Consider the following 19717-nt stretch of genomic DNA (forward strand, 5'->3'; position numbering starts at 1 on the left):
GTTCTCACTCGCTTCTTATCCCCACGTACTATGCAGGTGCAGTGTACTGCATATGTGCAGGGATAAGAAGTGAGTCATCAGCAACACGGTTTGCCTTTTACACCTTCTGTATTTTAATTTTTCTATGAAAATGTCCAGATTTTTTTGGTTTAATTTTATCTTGATGAACATTTAGATATTATCATATATTGTAAAGATTGATTGATTGACTGATTGATTGTTGTTATTTCCAACCTCAGTAAGAGAAAGCTTCCAAGAGTAACTCTAGACAAGGCTCATGTTGACCTGTGATGAAGCCCAACACCATGTTTAAAAGCAGCTCTCAGGGCATCTTGAACCTGCTTGTTCCTCAAACAGTAGATGAATGGATTCAGAAAGGGAGACACAACTGTGTTAAGAATAGCCACTGACTTGCTGAAGTTGAACTGACTGGAACCTTTGGGTTTTACGTACATGAAAATGCAGCTGCCATAAGTGATGGACACCACCGTGATGTGAGAGGCACAAGTGGAGAAAGCCTTCTGCCTCCCAGCAGATGATGGGATGCTCAAGATGCTGGAAACAATGTTGACGTAGGATACAATGGTAATTGTCAAAGTCCCAATGAGAGAGAGTGTAGCAGTGAGGAAGTCTGCAATTTCAAGTAGAGTCGTGTCGAAACATGCAAGTTTGATCAATGGACCATTGTCACAGAAAAAGTGGTTTATGGTATTTGGGCCACAAAATGGCATCAGCATTAATCCCACTCCTGGACCCAGAATCCAAATAAAACCTGCAAGCCAAGAGCCAAGCACCAATAATGAGCAAACTTGACTATGCATTATAGTTGGATAACGAAGAGGGTTACAGATGGCCACATACCTGTCAACAGACATTACTGCCAACAAAAAAAACTCTGTAGTCCCAAAGACAAAGTATAGAAAAGATTGTGTCAAGCAACCATTTTTGGAGATACTTCTACAGCCCATCGCCATGTTGGCCAATGTTTTGGGAATGACGGAAGTGGTTAACCCAATCTCTAAGAGTGCAAAATGTCGGAGGAAGAAATACATTGGGGTGTAGAGATGGTGATCCACCAATGTGATCATGATGATTATCATGTTCTCCATAACAGTCAAAATATATGTTCCAAAGAGTACAACAAAAATGAAGATTTCAAACTCATGGTTGTCAGTAAAGCCCAAGAGAATGAATTCCCTCACCATTGTGCGGTTCATAATTTTAGCTACTACCTTAAAAAAGAGAGAGAGAGAAATAAAGTAAGAGGTGTGTTTTAAAAGCATTTTTAAGGTAATTATTTTTTTTAAAGTTATTTATCTTCCATTAAGTGAACATTACCATTATTAATATAACAGGTTTGTTGCGCTAAGGAGGGGTCACCAAACAGGACCCTTGGAAAGGAACTCTTTTTGTCCTATCAATGGCTAAACCTTCATGCTATCCTGTGTAGAGAGATGCTGTTGAAGGGCAGCATATCCCAACACAATTGATGCATAAGTAATTAAATTGCCTTCCCTTTTTGTTTGGAAGCAGAGTGGAATTACCATTGGATACTCTCTTAAGGTGACCATACTAATTGTGGTGGTACATACTTGACCAATTGCAGTTCAGCTTTTGGAAGGGAGGGAGGAAGAAAGGAAGACAGAAAGACAGACAAAAGGAATGCACCATGCTCTCTCAAAATAATTTAAGACTTACTCAGAATTTCTTATGTTCCTCCCCTAATGAGGAGATCCAGGTTCACTATGCATTTTGCTCTAGGCTGGACATGTGACATGGGATGAACTTGGCGGGTTGGTGTTCTTAACTATACAGGACAATAAACTGTGTACTTGGCCATCACATATGAATGGTGTATGGTAACCCTCACACAATTTGGTTCAAAATAGAGATTTTTGGAAATCATTATTGGTCCATAGAAATCTCAAAAACAAGTCATTTAATCTCTATTATAAAGAGCAGCCAAAATTTCAACAAGTGCAAGTTTCTGAGTTCTTCAAAACTTTTAATCAAGCTGGATGAACCCCCCCCCCCCGCCCCCCCCTCACCACTGAAAAGGGCAGCTGGTGGGAAGCAGAAGTACATGTTTCAGGCCATGTTGGAAAGATCACATCGTTCAACTTCAGAGTAGAATAAAGACGTTCAGACTTAATTAGATTAGGTGATGCTCAATGTAAAAGGTGAGTTTCAGAGGAAAACTTTTAAGAATCACCTGTAAGTCAAATGATCACGCAGCATTAAATGGAGCACATGCATCCCTCACAAGACTGAGGGCCAAGCTACACATGACGAATGACACTTGAACGGCAAGTGGATTGAGTGGAGGGCAAGTGAACAGGGAGAAATACACTTGCCATTCAAGTGTCATTCGTCATGCGTAGCTTGGCCCTGAGAGTGGAGGGAAACAAAGAATAGTTTTGTTGAAATAAAGAGGCAATGGAAGATGAAGTGAGTAATACTATTGCCTAGCAGTTAGAGGGAAATAAGAGCATGTAAATGAAGTTCTATCCCAGATAACAAATATCAAATGGAACACATTAACAGTGTCATTCTAAGAGCGGGACCACAAGTGATGCCTGACAGAGGTTGGACACTTGCCAGCTTCCCTCAAGCTTTGATGGGAAATGTAGGCAGCTTGGCGGAATGTTGGACAAGTGACAGTTGAAAAGTCCATTGGACAGCAGTCAGAGAGTCAAGCTGCAAGACCAGGACGCCTACACATTTCCCATCAAAACTTGAGGGAAGCTGACAAGTGTCCAACCTGTGTCATTCGTCACTTGTGGTCCCGCTCTAAGATAAGGCACACTTTTCTAAGTCCATAAACTCATTTAGCATGTCGCTGTAACCAGCATTTATTCCTCAGCCAAAAGTGAACTCCTAGCAAGATACTCACCCTATTTGCCACAAGGACATACACTTTGTTTTTCTGGTCTCTAAGCGTTGTGTTCTGTGTTCTTGTCTCTCCAAATGACAAAGAAGACCATAGAGCCTCCAGGGTATAGCTAAGAAAGAATCCGAAAGAGGCCACGAGATGAAGCTGCCCAGGCAAAGTAAGCAGAGCCAGAAATTTCACTTAACAAGACAATTTATTGACCTTGTAACAAGAGCAGATTTTGATCCTTTATACCACTTTAGAAAATCATTCACTTTCTTAGCTCACAAACGCTGAAAATTGATTGCATTCATTTCTCCATCTCTTTGCTTCAGTACCCTCCAGTTGGCAGTGGTGTGGGCAGCTGTCTTCTTGAGCTTATGGCTTTGGCAAAACACACAAGAAGTTAGCACTTTGCTTGTTAGGTCACACAGGGGATGTTAGCCATGTATCTGATGAAGCTGGCTCAAGGCATCATCATTTATTCTAAAAGGTACCTCAGGATCTCATTGGGTGTTCGTGTTCAAACCAAGCAGAGGCAAAACAACTTGGCTATTTCCCAAGACTTTACTGTAGGTTTTGCTGTTCTTTATGACAGGAACATTTCATCTGAAAACTAAAATATAAACACAAGCAAAGAGAACAGAGCTGTGGAAAAAACAACAACAGGACTTATTTCAGTAAATTTTTGCAAACTGCTGCTTTCGATACATTTTCAAACATGAATCACTGCCCATAAAGGAGTATGCTAGTATTATTTATTACATATATTAGATTAGATTTTTAGTCCGCCCTCTCCGCCGGGTGGGCTCAGGGCGGAGTACAACATTTCAATTTACATAAATAACAGTTAAAAACAGATAAAACATTATATAAATAACATTAAAACAGCTTTATACAATAAATACAATACCACTTCTCTTCAGATGGCAATGATAAAATAGTTACTAGGGAAAATTAGTAAAGGTTGAAGGTGTCTAGCTTATGGGTGAGGTTCAACCAGCTTTTCTGCTAGTGGAATAGGAAGGGGGAGTCCCTTTTGGCCAACTGTGCTGGAGACCCTGGAATCTGCATTTACAATGGCCATGTAGAATTGGGGAGGGGGTGTTTAGGAGGAAAATTTAATAGAATTGAGTGAAAAAGTCAACTGGATCCAACCCAAAGTTGTTTTTCTTTGCTACGCAGCTCAATGCTAAGTGGGCCTTTAGTCCCATTCCGTTCAATACTGTTAATGTTCAGGTAGTGCATATAGGAAGACAATTTATGCAGTTTACACACAGAAACTAAATACTTTAAAGGAAGACTGCTCACTATCAAGCCCATAACACAAACAAAGAGCAATGCTGATTCTGTGAACCTAGGCAGATCATGAGAGGGAGGGCAGGAAGGGTTACATCAGTGCTTAGTTTTTGTGGCCCCTTCTTACATGCCCAGGGTAATGCTGATCACCACTTTGGAGTAGACATGGGCACAATTAGGAAAAAAAATGAACATGGTGTTCGTTGCTCATTGCCAACCACGAACAATGAACAACGAACATTGACGAACATGATCCTGTTCATGAACATGTTTGTTGTTCCTTGTTTGTGGGGGCCAGCAGGCCCTCTCTAGCCATCAAGATCCCTACTGCAACACTCCCAGAAACCGTACCTGAGCAGGCAGCAGGAAATGTACCAATAATAAATAATAGCTTGGCCCAGAGCCTGGTAGCAGCCCTGGAACTTGAAGGGGTAGATCCCTACTGCACCACTCTCAGAAACCCTACCTGAGAAGGCAGCAGGAAAGGTACCAATAATAAATAATAGCTTGGCCCCAGAGCCTGGCAGCAGCCCTGGAACCTGAAGGGGTAGATCCCTATCCCACCACACACAAAGAAAATTCAAGCTCCAATGCACTCTCCCTGTATCTCTAACAGCAGCTGTCTCTCCCTGAAAGCCAGAGCTGGGAGCCCCCCTTCCCCCTGCTCTTTGCTCCCTTGTTATAACAAATTTGGAGCTCCAGTCCACATTTGGAAGGAAGACCTGCCTACCAAGCTAAATTGGGCTTAGATTGGGGTTTCCAGGGCAACAGCAGGAGTTCAGAGAGAGTTCAAGCAGTCCCTGCCTCCAGTTGCCAAGGGAATTGATTGCAGGTGCCAGACTGTTTGGCTTGAGGAACAGCAACGGACAATGCTTGCAATGACCACCTGTTATTTAGAATGGGGCCTCATGAAGAGCTTGTTCATGAACAGCAGTTTGGGCTGTTCGTGGGGTTTTTTTAGTTCATATTGCTGTTTGTGCCCATGTCTACTTTGGAGTCAGGAAGCAATTTTCTCAAGGCCAGTTTGGCCAGGGGTCCTGGAGGATTTCCCCCCCCCCCCCATTTCTGGGCATGGAACTGAGGTTACTAGAGGGTAGGAGGAGGTATTTGTAAAGTTCCTGCATTGTGCAAGGGGTTAGAATACATGACCTGGAGATACCTTCTAGCTCTATGTTTCTATGATTCTAAGGGCCAAGCTACACTTGACGAATGACACTTGAACAGCAAGTGTATTTCTCCCTGTTCACTTGCCCTCCACTCAATCCACTTGCCGTTCAAGTGTCATTCGTCATGTGTAGCTTGGCCCTAAGATTCCATGATTTTATGATTCTATGAGGGTTGGAAGTAATATGTATTAGGGTTATACATGATGGGGGGGGGAACCCACTATTACGCACAAGACTCGCTGGTTTGGTTCTTTAAAGTAGCTTTTAGAATGCTGGCCCACATCTGGGAGTTCCTCCCATTAAAAAGTTTGTGTGTTTCATGTCATTTCATACTTTCCAGTGGCAGGCTGGCACTAGGCTCACCTCGCAAGGCAGCAGCTTGTTTTCCTGAACAGAGCCAACTGGATCTCAAAGAGAGAGAGACCTTAACTTTATCAATTAATTCTGTTGGCAGGAAGGTGGAATGATACCAAAGTGTGTGAATGCATCCAGTCCTGCACACCACTGTATTTATTTAGATATTTATAGCTCACTTTTCTCTCCAACGAAAGGATCCAAAGCAGTTTACGTTGTCCCCTTCTCCTTCTTATCCTCCACACAACCACCACCCTGTGAGGAAGACTTGAGTGAGAGACTTTGACTGGCTCAAGGTCACCCGGCCAGTTCCCATGGTAGAGTGGGGATTCAAACCCGGATCTCTCAGGTCCTAGTTAGACACTGTCACCACAACATCACACGGCCTGTACGGTGTCACTTCTGCCAGCCGGAATGCTCACTGCTAATTTTATTCTGCTTCTTATTGAAAGAAGGCTAAGGTGTGGGAATGCAGCATGTTACAGCATGGTCCCCTACAATCTTAGAAGGTAAGCATGATCCATAGTTGGTTGGAGACCACCAAGACAATGGCAAACCACTTCTGTTCCTCACTTGCCTGAAAACCCCCTTAAATGGGTCACCATAAGTTGGTTGTGAGTTGACAGTGCGTACAACCAAACCTATAAAGCATGAGGGATGTGGAGGGTGTTGGATAATAATCCTTAGAAATGAAATGTTGATTAGCCTTCCAGCAAGCAAACCAACTGTTCCTTTTATGACTGCAAAACAAAAAGGGCAGCCCAGATTATTTTGAGACAAGCGACACCCAATAGACTGCAGCAAGCAAAAGGGAAGTAAATCTGCCTCTTTCAAGCCCGACTTAAGTGGAATGTGTGCAGTGGCTCAATCACAAAAGTTGCAGAAACAACATCCACTAGCTAAGATGTCACTTTTTGCTTGTCTCAGAGCCAAAACACACGAGAAGAAATACCTAGGTTCAGCACATGTTTTGTTACCTCAAGGTTTGCTGGGATCTGTAGGCGTCCTGGAAGCTTAAAGTTTAGCATTTACAGAGCAGCAGGAAGGGAAATACAGGCGCCTGTATTTCCCTTCCCCTTCCTGCTGCTCTGTAAATGCTAAACTTGTTCTCTTACCTCAAGGTTTGTTGGGAAGTGTAGGTGTCTTGGAAGCTTAAAGTTTAGCATTTACAGAGCAGCAGGAAGGGGAAGGGGAATACAGGCGCCTGTATTTCCCTTCCTGCTGCTCTGTAAATGCTAAACTTTAAGCTTCCAGGACGCCTACAGATCCCGGCAAACCTTGAGGTAAGAGAACACGTGCTGAACCTGGGTATTTCTTATCGTGTGTTTTGGCTCTCAGGTTCCACAAAAAGATGACAAGGAAGGGTGGCTGAGTGAGACAACAGCCCTGGCTCAGGAAATACCTAGTATCTAGATGCTTTACCACTGGGGTTGTCTCAGGGCCAAGCTACACATGACGAATGACACTTGAACGGCAAGTGTATTTCTCCCTGTTCACTTGCCCTCCACTCAATCCACTTGCCATTCAAGTGTCATTCGTCATGTGTAGCTTGGCCCTTAGTGAGTGAAAAAAAATCCCCTTCCTCAGCTAACTCACAAGGTGTTGCTTGATCCTCCTCAAATAACAATGTGAGCTAGGTAAAGCACAGAAGAGCCCCAGGACAGTCAAATGTTTTTTGCCCCCCATCTAACCAGGAGCTGAAAGGGAGTGCACAGAGGCCCACATTTACCCATGAGGGTGAAAACAGATAAGGGCTGTGTGGATGCTAGTAAAGGAATCAGCTCACAAACACACCAGGCTCCTCATCTCCGGAAAAAATAGGAGTTCATTTTGCATTTTATTTTGGGCTAAATCCAGTGACGATCAATGCACGAAATGAACTTGGGAAGGTCCGTGATCTTAACATCCTGGTCTGAGTAAGCCACGTGGACATCTGTACAGTTTAGTAGTGCAGTTCTATGTGAAGTTACTTTGGTATAAACCCTTTGATATCAATAAGCTTAGGCTGGACTAACTCTGGATAGGATTGCATAGCAATTCAAAAAAACATGCAGTTCTAGGGCACACAGATCTGGGGCAGAAAGAAACACTATATGAGACACAAGTAAACAGCATCCCAACTGATTTTTTTTTCTTAAATGGCTATCCATTTCAGCAGAAGAGTGGCAGGGAAATGGGCTTCCACCACTCTTCTGATCTCAGCTCTTGCAGATGTTTTTGATTTTTAAAAAAGGTTCATGCATCTACCAGGTATCCCCTTACGTCACTGCTGTTCACATGTATTCCGCCTGCTGAAATTGCAATGGAAACCCTTGCATAACATTCATACACTGATGCTCTGAACATGTAATCCACAACATGTGATACAATAACATTCCTTTGATTTGCCAGACTTCTCTTTGCTAATAGTAAAATACTCACCACAACTCACAGTCTAAATTGACAAAACAGCCACCAGACCCCACCTGCTGAAAGTGCCCAAGCAAAGAGAGTGGATGCAAAAATCTCGCTGTCCAAGATAATATTCTGAACTCGTAACTTTCTGGATCTTGAATATCCTTCAGCAGGTTCTTTGCTTATTTCGCAAACTCTGAAATGTGCAGTTCTGCACACATTGCTCTCTCTCCTGTTTCCAGAACTTACCAAAAACGAAAAAGAACGTGTGCATCCATTTCCCTGAACACATCGCCTTTACAGAGCACAAATTGTTGCATCATTACTTTTAAGTATGTCCAAAGGGACATTATTGCTCGCTAATTAACAGCCATCACTTACAATCACATTGATTCCAATGTGCTTAGACTGGAGTAGCTCCTCTGAGGATTGCACTGATAGCCATTTTTGTAACTGTGGTTCTAATTGTCAATATTTTTTTAATCTTCTCATTTCAATGCCAGTCTTTTCCAATTGTATTATTTTACAACAAGAGCTACCTCTAACACAGACATAAAAGTATTAATCGACTCACAAAAAACCCACAACTTTTTGTGCAGTCTAATTTCTGAAGAATTCTGGGCAGAGCCTTCAAGGCAGTTTATTTTTCTTGTCCACACGGGCCGTCTAATTCGGTCGAAGTGCCATGTATAAAAACGGATCCATCTGAGTGGATTCTAATGTACAAGATAGATACACTAAACTGGCATCCAGGGACCAAGGTGGAGCATAATTTGAAATGTACTTCATGGAATGTGGCAGGATGGTTAAATAAAATCCAAGACCCACCATTTCTAAAGTTTATAAAATGTTGTGATATAATTTCCATCCAAGAGTCTGAGTTAACATCAAACTTGTATTAAATGGATTCATCACCTATACATTAAATGCTACCCCCACCCATCTACTAAAGGACACCCTGGTCAGGGGCTGGCATGTCTGATTTCTACATCAGTTAAGTGTTTTGAAGTATTGCTCTGTCCCCCATAATCTTTAGCAATGGCCTGTCTTTTGACTGTTAAAGATCAGGTAATTTTGGCTGTAAATGTATATATCCCTCCTCGTTCTTTACCCTTTTTTATGAGCATTGTTGGCCTGATTTGGAAAACTACATCTATGAACTTGAGGTTCAACATCCCAAGGCAGAAATAATACTGGTAGGTGATATCAATGCTTGCATTGGAAATGGTCGCTTAAGGGTTAGGGTAAATGTCTATTATGATGACCTCTGTTATGATAGGAGGATTACAAAAGATTCCTTGGTTAACTCAGCTGGGGCAATTTTCAGCCAACTGATCAACAAGCTCAGCTTTGTAATATAAAATGGTAATGTGCCATCAAGTTGTTTCTGACCTATGGTGACCCTATGAATGAAAGACTTCCGAAACATCCTATCATGAACACACTTGCTCAGATCCTGCAACCTGGAGGACGTGGCTTCTTTTATTGTGCCCAGCCATCTCATTTTAGCTCTTCTTCTTTTCCTCCTGCCTTCCACTTTTCCTATCACTATTGACTTTTCCAGAGAATCTGGTCTTCTCATGATGTGATCAAAGTATGATAGCCTCAGTTTTGTCATTGTAGCTTCTATGGAGAATTCAGGCTTGATTTGATCTGGAACCCACTTATTTGTCTTTTTGGCTGTCCATGGTATCCGCAAAACTCTCCTCCAGCATCACATTTCAAATTAATCCATTTTCTTCCTGTCAGCTTAGGGAGATGAATATGGGAAATGCACTTATAACTAGTAGAGCAAAAGTGTAATTGATTATATATTAACAATAGATTACATTTTGAAGTAGGGTCACTTCCGGAAAGTGACCCCCAATGGCTTACATTTTGTATTTGTGTTTCTGAAGCTTTGTGGGACATCAATACCTTATTTTGAAATCACAGCAGATATCCATTTGAAATGGACCTATACACTCCAAAATAATTTGCAACATGTGCTGACCAGTAAGACACTCCTTGAACTCAAGGGAAAAAATGTTTGAAGCACAAGACACTGAGATTGCCCTGACACTTTTTGAAGACTTAATTACCCAAGGGACTGCCTCTCCCCATAGAGCGCTTAGATCAGCAGGAAGAGAGCGCTTAGATCTCAGACCCCGGAGAGCGCTTAGATCAGCAGGAAAACATCTACTGGTGGTCCCTGGCCCTAGGGAGGCTTGACTAGCCTCAACCAGGGCCAGGGCATTTTCAGTACTGGCCCCAACCTGGTGAAACTCTCTGTCAGAGGATACTTGGGTCCACCAAGACCTTGTGTTTTTTCAGCGGGCCTGCAAGACAGAGATGTTCTGCCAGGCATTTGGTTGAGGCCAGTACTCAGACCCACCAATTGGCCTCCCTGCCTGTCTCTTATTAGTGGGGGGCTATATTGAGTCATCTGCCCCATGTCATCTGCTAATCTCGCACCAACTCACGTCCCCACCCCTCTCTTCCCTTGTGGTTGGCAGGGAGGGTTGAAGTGAACCTGGGACATAGGGCAGAGTCAGAACATAGTGCAGAGTTTGTTTTTATGCTGTTAAATCTGGCTTTTATCATTATTTAATGTACCGTTTTATCAATGTGTTTTTATCTATATGCTTTTACCTGTATGTTGTAATCTGCCCTGAGCCCGTCCAAGGGGAGGGCAGATTATAATTTTTAATAATAATAATAATGATGATGATGATGATGATGATGATGATGATGATGATGATGATGATGATGATGATGATGATGATGATGATGATGATATCCTTGAGGCCTTTCCTCATTAAGACCATTAGCATATCAAATAGAAGAGGGCAATTTAAGAACAGCTGGTTTGGCACTGAATGCTCAAATATGAAAAAGCAACGAAGGCTGTTAGGGTTAGGGAGGCTGAAACAAACCAAGCAAACTGAAACAAAACCAAATACTTCTTCAAGCTCTGTAATAACTATAAACACCTATTTTGAAGGGTAGGTGGGTGGAAACTTGCCTCAGTAAGGGCCAAGCTACACATGACGAAAGACACTTGCCTGGCAAGTGGATTGAGTGGAGGGCAAGTGAACAGGGAGAAATATACTTGCCATTCAAGTGTCATTTGTCACTTGTAGCTTGGCCCTAAGAGAATCTTGGCAGGCACTTGGCCTTAACTCAGAAAGACGTGACAACCTCAGAAGGGGAGAGTATGCTATGAGAGAGATTCTTACTTATCCAAGGACCACTGGGAAGAACAGTTTTCCAAACTATTTAATGATCATATTCATGAGGCTATCATAGCTGAACTCCCTATGACTATCCCATCAACTAACTCACCTGAATGGCCACCTGTATCTGTTCGTGAAATAAAATCCCTAATTTCCGTAAACAGGAACAATAAAGCCCTGGATGATTTGCTTAAAGTTTTCCAGGACTAGCGGATACCAGTTTTAGCCACCCTATTTACTTATATAGATAGGTCAGATAGGTTCCCCCAGGAATTGATCTCTTCTATGATCATGCCAATTTATAAAAATGTACTGATTCAGCTAACTATAGGCCTATAAACCTGCTGGATGTAATAGGAAAGCTTTATGCAAGACATTTCCTGGAGGCATGGGAAATTGAAAATAAACTTGTTAGCACCAGAGCAAATTGGATTTAGACCTGGACATTTGAGCCTGAACCACTGCCTTCTCTTGTAACACCATAAATATTCATAAGGATCATCTAGGCAAATATACGTAGCATTTATTGATCTCAAAGCTGCATTCCATTCCATCTCAAGATACCATTTGTGGAGATACTTAATGAATATGAATACAGGTAATAGGTTGCTAGAGTATATAAAAGCCCTTTACACAGACATCAGCTTAAAGATCAGATTAGGAGTTTACAGCCAACTGTCTGGCACAGTTAGAACCTCAAAAGGGATATGTCAAGGTTACAATTCGGTCCCATTACTTTTTAATTTATACATAAATGATATGGTGAAATACCTGTTGGAATCCCAATTTTTTCCAGTAAGTGCAGGGGGAGAGGCTGTTTCAATTTTGCTTTATGAAGAGGATACCCTTCTAATATCTCATACTCAAATTGGTCTTAGAAAGTTGCTAAGATACTTCATCTCCTATTGTAAAACAAACCTACCTAATGTAAATTATTATACAGTTTTGGAAGGTCTCCTCAATAGGATTACATATACTAAAAGAGTGTGCTCCTGTGATTATAAGTCCATTGAGGATTTGTCCCATGTCACATTTCAGCAGATTTTTGAGGGCTGCAGATTTTTGAGGGCTGTTATATCTCATCTCTCAGGGTGGTCAGATCAAAAGAAAGTATTTTTATTATTATTGTTGACAGATAGAAAAAAAATCCATTATTCTCCAAGTGGCAAGGTTTGCTGCTAATGTCATAAAAGCAAAAAAAAAGATATACTAACCCAAACATGATTGACATGTATACTAACTAAATGCTGTACTCTGGGGCATTAGCATTTGGATTATATGGAGTTTTTATTATGAGCTATTTTAAAAGGTCATTCTGTATTATTATCTTTTCTATGAAAAAGTCTAGATTTTTTTGTTTAATTTTATCTTGATGAACATTTGATATTATCTTGTATTATAAAGATTTATTGATAGATTAGCTGATTGATTATTGCTCTCTCCAACCTCAGTGAGAGCAAGTTTCCAAGAGTAGCTCTAGACAAGGCTCATGTTGACCTTTGACAAAGTCCAACACCATGTTTAAAAGCAGCTCTCAGGGCATCTTGAACCTGCTTGTTCCTCAAACAGTAGATGAATGGATTCAGGAAGGGAGACACAACTATGTTAAGAATTGCCACTGACTTGCTGAAGTTGAACTCACTGGTGCCTTTGGGTTTTATGTACATGAAAATGCAGCTGCCGTAAGTGATGGACACCACCGTGATATGAGAGGCACAAGTGGAGAAGGCCTTCTTCCTCCCAGCAGATGATGGGATGCTCAAGATGCTGGAAACAATGTTGACGTAGGATACGATGGTAATTGTCAAAGTCCCAATGAGAGAGAGTATAGCAATTAGGAAGTCCACAATTTCAAGTAGACTCGTATCAATACACGCAAGTTTGATCAATGGACCATTGTCACAGAAAAAGTGGTTTATGGTATTTGGTCCACAGTATGGCATCAGAAATAATGCAACTGCCGGACCCAAGATCAGTATAAAACCTCCAAACCAAGAGGCAAGCACCAGTAATGAGCAAACTTGACCATGCATTATAGTTGAATAACGGAGAGGGTTGCAGATGGCCACATACCTGTCAACAGACATTACTGCCAACAGAAAGAACTCTGTAGTCCCCAAGACAAAATAAAGAAAAGATTGAGTGAAGCAACCAAATATGGAGATACTCCTACAGCCCATAGCCATGTTGGCCAGTGCTTTGGGAATGATGGAAGTGGTGAAACCAATCTCTAAGAGGGCAAAATGTCGGAGGAAGAAATACATTGGGGTGTAGAGACGGCGATCTACCAATGTGATCACAATGATTATCACATTCCCCATGATGGTCAAAATATATGTCCCAGAGAGTATAAGAAAAATGAATAATTCAAGCTCATGGTTGTCAGTAAAGCCCAAGAGTATGAATTCCCTCACCATGGTGCTGTTCATAATTTTTGCTACTACCTTAAAAAAGAGAGAGAGAAATAAAGTCAGAGGTGTGTTTAAAAAGCATTTTTCATGTTATTTATCCATCATTAAGTCAACATTACAATTATTAATACAATAAGTTTGTAGGGCTAAGGAGGAGGGGACACTGGGAAAGGAACTCTTTTTGTCTCATCAATGTTTAAACCATCATACTGTCCTGTGTAGGCAAATGGGGTTGAAGGACAGCATCTCCCAACACAACTGATGTATAAGGAATTAACATTACTTTCCCTTTCTAGCTGGAAGCAGAGTGGAATTACCATTGGATAGCCTCTTAAGGTGACCATACTAATTGTGATGGTACATAGTTGATCAGTTGATGTTCAACTATTGGAAGAAGGAAGGAAGGAAGGAAGGAAGGAAGGAAGGAAGGAAGGAAGGAAGGAAGGAAGGAAGGAAGGAAGGAGAGAGGGAGGGAAGGAGGGAGAGAGGGAGGGAGGGAGGGAGGACTTTCAGAATATGACTGATATCCATCTAGTCCAGTATTCTGTCTCCAATGTGGCCAGTCAGATGTCAACTGATTTCTCCCCAGAATGACCAAAGGAACATAAAGTGCTCTTTCAAAATGATTTGGGACTTACTCAGAATTTCTGATGTTTCTCCCCTAATGAGGAGATCTAGGCTCACTATGAATTTTGCCTTAGGCTGAGCATGTGACAAGCCAGGCATGAGAAGAACTTGGAGGGCTGGTGTTTCTCCATTCTGAGAATGACCAAAGGAACGTAAAGTGCCTTTTCAAAATGATTTAGGACTTACTCAGAATTTATGTTCCTCCCCTAATGAGGAGATCCAGGTTCACTATGAACTTTGCCTTAGGCTGAGCATGGAGCACCTACATCCCATACAAGACTCAGAATGGAGAGAAACAGAGAATAGTTTTGTTGAAATAAAGAGACAATGGAAGATAAAGTGAGTAATACTATTGACTAGCAGTCAGAGGGAAATAAAACCATTGAAACAAAGTTCTATCCCAGATAACAAATTTCAAATGTAAAACATTAGCAATGCCATTCTAAGCCAAGGTACACTTTTCTAAGTCCATAAACTTCAGTGAGGTTTAGAATGGTATCACTCACTCAGTTTAGCATGTCCTGTAACCAGCATTTATTCCCCAGCCAAATGTGAACTCCTAGCAAAATACTCACCCCTTGTAGTCCTATTTGCCAGAAGGACATACATGTTATTTTTCTGGTCTCCAAGCGCTGTGTTCTGTGCTTTAGTCTCCTGGATATAGCTAAGAAAGAATCCGAAAGAGGCTATGAGATGAAGCTGCCCAGGGAAAGTGAACAAATACAGAAATTTCACTCAACAAGACCATTTTTGAGCATGAACAAGACCATTCTTGGGCCATATAACAAGAGCATTTTTTGAGCCTTAACGCCGTTTAGCAAATACGTCACTTTCTTAGCTCACAAATGCTGAACATCGATTGCATCCATTTCTCCATCTCTTTGCTGCAGCTCCCTCCAGTTGGCAGTGGTGTGCTCAGCTGTCTCCCTGAGCTTATGGCTTTGATAAAACACACAAGAGCTTGGTACTTTGCTTCTTAAGGAACACAAGAGATGTTAGCCATGTGTCTGATATAGTTGGCTCAAGGTACCACCGTTTACTCTAAAAGGTACCCAAGGATCTCATTGTGTGTTCCTGTTCAAACCAAGCAGAGCCAAAACAACTTGGCTATTTCCCAAGACTTCAGTGTAGGTTTTGCTGTCCATTATAACAGGAATATTTTGTCTGAAAATTAAAATATAAACAAAAGCAAAGAGAGCATAGCTGTGGGGAAAAACAACAACTAGTCTTTTCCCAGTAAATTTATGCCACTGCTGATTTCAATACATGTTCACAAACTGGCATGATGATTCCTGGATACAAGTTGATAAGAGTTCTTTGTTCATCTGATCATTCGCATTCTATTTATTCTTGTTAAACTATTAAGATTCTGAACTTTGGTGAGACTGGCCTTTTCAGAACACAAAGTGTTACCTCATTATGTGTTAGGGTGCCCAAGGGGATATTGGGCCTGAGATTAGATTCATTAGTTGGAAAAGATTTCTACAAGCTCAATTGCTTAAAGGCTAAGAGAAAGTATTATAAAATGATGCTACAATACAATATGTTCAATTGCCTGTTTTTATACAAATCACATGAATTTTAGAAGGTTTTCAGAAATGCTGTACAGGAAATGAGCAATCACAACTTCTTCATGGCAGCACTATATAGCTCCCAATAAGTTTTTAATTAATATAATTAATTTAATATAAAGTTTTTGTATTATATTATATTAATTTACTATTATATTATATTAATTTAATTAATATTAATTATTAATATTAATTAATATTAAACATTTAATTTAATATTAATATTAAAATACAAATATTAAAATACAAAATATTTAATATTAAATTAATATATTAATTTAATATAAAGTTAATATTAATTTAATTAATTATATTATATTAATTTAATATAAAGTTTTTGAAACAAAGTGCAGTAGAACCCCCCCCCCCCCAAATCTGAACAATTTATAAATCAATGACAGAATCAAGTGGTTGAAACAAATGTGAATGAGTTAAAAAATGGAAATAATCAAAGAAGATCAGATTAAATTCAAGGGTGATAATTAGAGATGGGCATGAACTGGGAAAATATCGAACTGTGCAGTTCATGGTTTGTTGTGTTTCACAAACCACGAACCACGAACTTTTATGAACTTGCTCTGTTTTGCAAACCAGTTCATTTGGTTTGTGAAAACATCACTTCTGGGGCAGCAGCAGTAGGTCTGCAGAATGCCCAGCATTGAATTTGGAGAGGAGAGTGCCCTCAAGTCATAGCTGACTTATGGAGACACCCCCCACCCCCAGTGGGGTTTTCATGACTAGAGACTAACAGAGGTGGTTTGCCATTGCCTGCCTCTTCAATCCTTGTATTCATTGGAGGTCTCCCATCCAATTGCTAACCAAGGTTGACGCTGCTTAGCTTCTGAGATATGACAAGATCAGGCTCACCTGGTCTATCCTGGTCAGGGCACAAATCATTGAATCTAGCCAGGGAATAATACTAACAAATTGGCACACTGAGGAACTATAAATTTTGATTGTATTTGAAAGGAATTGAGGATCAAACACTCAGAGCAAAAGGTGAGCAGACACACTTAGCATCAACTGTAAGAGATGACCAATCTTGCGCTCAAGGCCATTCTTTATTGCAGTAAAGGTTCTTTTAAATTCCAGAGTGAATAACTAAGGGCCAAGCTACAAGTGACAAATGACACTTGAATGGCAAGTGGATTGAGTGGAGGGCAAGTGAACAGGGAGAAATACACTTGCTGTTCAAGTGTCATTCATCACTTGTAGCTTCGCCCTGAGAAGCAGAAAAACCCAGAGCTTTAATTTTTGCATCTACCTGTTGGTGGCTCCAAGTTGTCTCAAAGGAACAATATATGAGATTTTCAAGTAAAAAGCAGAGGGAGTTTGAAAGAAGTTTAGCTTAAAATGTATAGCTGCAGTTTGGGAAAGATTAATAAGTGACTTAAAGCTGGATTCATGCTGAAAGGTAGAAGAGAACTCAAAAACAAGGCACCCCAAAATTGCATGCAAGAATATTTTCTGAATGATTTCCAGCTTGGAACTATAAGAGCTCGTATTCATAGGGAGCACCATATAACAGCTGAGACAGAATCTTGGTCTTAAAAATCTGGAGTACCGAAGGAGCAGATTGCCTACTACAGGTCTTATAAAATCTGTGGATAACAGCTAAAGTCGTTCTAATGCTATTCCTATAACACTGCAGTTGGAAATCCCAGGAAATAGATGAGTGAAGTGAAAAAAAACCGGTAAAGGTAGTCCCCCTGTGCAAGCACTGAGTCATTACTGATTCATGGGGGGATGACGCATCATTGGCAGACTTTTTACAGGGTAGTTTGCCATTGCCTTTGTAACCCCTATGAGGTGAATTGGTTTAGCCCAGTGGGGTGGAGTCAGAAGCTAGAGGCAGGCTGCTGAGGCGGAGGCAGGTTGCTGGGGAGTTTAATAATTTATATGCTCTTATCATCTTGAATAAGGTAATCAAATGTTGTATGTAAACCATATGATTTAAAGTGGTGTTTGTGTATTGTGTTTGGTTGGTGTTCCTGGGCGTGTATTATTTTTGCAGGGCTGTAATTCCCCAACAAGAAGACAGAAGCCTGGGATACAGTTGCTTCAAATTAATGAAAAAGGACTCACCACTTCGTGAAATGTTGAACTGATTTACCTTTTCAAAAACATTGTTGATTTAAAGTTTTCTGTCTGGTTGCACTTATGAGTTAGTTAAAAAAAAAGCTGTATGTTATTAATTGTTAACAGTTTAAAAGAAAAAAAATGTTACAAGTTAAAAACACTTTCTTAAAATTGCGTGAAAGGTGCTTCCTAAGCTCCATAGAACCCATGAAAAGAGAAATTTAAAAAGTGGCGCCGCTCCATAGAACCCATGAAAAGAGAAGTTACACCTTCCCCAGTCATCTACACTTTACCCCCAGGAAACTGGGTACTCATTTTACCGACCTTGTAAGGATGGAAGGCTGAGTCAGCCTTGAGCCAAAATAATTAAAAGCATGGATTTGCTCAAGGTAATGGCTGACTGAAACACAAGGTCGCTGCTGTTGGCACTGAGATATGGAAAAAAATGTATGATTTTTGGTAATTCATTTGCAGCAATTCTGAAGCACAACAGGAAGAAAAGCGTAATAGAAACCTACTTTGAATGTCTGATTTGGATCTTGTTTTGCCTCTTCTTGGGCCTCATACTCAAACTACTGTTTCTCCTTTTTCTAACTTGTTCTGTCTCAAAGTTTGGTAGTATTCCAAGCTCTTTTGCAATCTCAGCAGGGATCTATCAAAACTTACTGGAAATCCTCATCACTCATGATTGTCTGTTGAGAGGACCATTCTCCCTACGCTGCTGGGGAACGCTCAGTGAGTTTTCTCCTCTACTCCTGCCCAGGAGGCAGACCACAGTGGCTGGTGCCAATAATGGGACTTTTGTAAATGATAATGGGTGCAGAGAAAGCTTTGATAAGATGTTACAATGAATTACATTCTATAGCACTGTTGTAATGTTTTAAAATAAAAATATAAATTGTCAGTTGCATTTTTAAAAGAAACTAATCTGTATAAAACTGTGTACCTCAGGTCAGTTCTCTGCTCCTCTGAGATCTGTTCCCTAGGTGGTCACCTAGTTGGCCTAATGGTAGCACCAGCCCCGGTCAGAGCAAAAACGACACTATCATTTGCATATAGAAGCTTTGCAATCGGAAGACTGTTGAAGGATAAAGATCTAATAAAAAAAACTTTGGAGGTAAATCAGACAGATAAAACTTGAATAACTGAGGGCCAAGCTACACATGATGAATGACACTTGAACGGCAAGTGGATTGAGTGGAGGGCAAGTGAACAGGGAGAAATACACTTGCTGTTCAAGTGTCATTCGTCATGTGTAGCTTGGCCCTTTGGAGCTAGAACATAGTTTTCCACTGCACCCCATATGTAAACAGTAATAGAATTAGTTAATTTCACTTGAGAACACTAATGCACCTTCAAATTAGAGGAAACATGTAATCATATCATTAGGCCAAGAATCCTGGGAGGAATCAAAGCTGTAGCCAGTCTCTTTCATAAGTACTCTCAAGAGTCAAACACAGTCTGGAGACCAATAAACACAGCATGCAGTTTCCCATTTTTTAATGTATATTTGCTGACAAGGCGAGCTTAGATGCAGATATAATGTAGGGCTGAACTTCCTCTCCTGAACCCGAAAATTTCTTCAAACTCCTGGATTGAAGATCCGTGCCTTCAAGTCTCCAGTTTAAGAAGGTGGGCAGCATACAATTTACCCACAGTTGAGAAGAGGCTAATTGGACATCAGTTTGCAGGATCATTTCCACCTCCTTTCTTGTAAACAGGTATCACA

The 19717-nt window shown here is 40.8% G+C and overlaps 2 protein-coding genes across 2 annotated transcripts; both read right to left on the bottom strand.

The window, feature by feature from the left end:
* Positions 1-275: 275 nt before the first annotated feature.
* Positions 276-1217, bottom strand: LOC129339823 (olfactory receptor 6C74-like). Its single transcript, XM_054994399.1, has one exon. It carries the CDS (start codon positions 1215-1217, stop codon positions 276-278), a length of 942 nt encoding a protein of 313 aa, XP_054850374.1.
* Positions 1218-12787: 11570 nt separating this feature from the next.
* LOC129339824 (olfactory receptor 49-like) lies at positions 12788-13729 on the bottom strand. Its single transcript, XM_054994400.1, has one exon. It carries the CDS (start codon positions 13727-13729, stop codon positions 12788-12790), a length of 942 nt encoding a protein of 313 aa, XP_054850375.1.
* Positions 13730-19717: the final 5988 nt, after the last annotated feature.

The sequence above is a fragment of the Eublepharis macularius genome, chromosome 12, assembly GCF_028583425.1.
Source record: "Eublepharis macularius isolate TG4126 chromosome 12, MPM_Emac_v1.0, whole genome shotgun sequence".
NCBI lineage: Eukaryota > Metazoa > Chordata > Lepidosauria > Squamata > Eublepharidae > Eublepharis > Eublepharis macularius.

Coding starts and splice junctions, on each gene's coding strand:
- LOC129339823 (XM_054994399.1), bottom strand. CDS start 1,217: ATGAACCGCACAATGGTGAGGGAATTCATTCTCTTGGGCTTTACTGAC.
- LOC129339824 (XM_054994400.1), bottom strand. CDS start 13,729: ATGAACAGCACCATGGTGAGGGAATTCATACTCTTGGGCTTTACTGAC.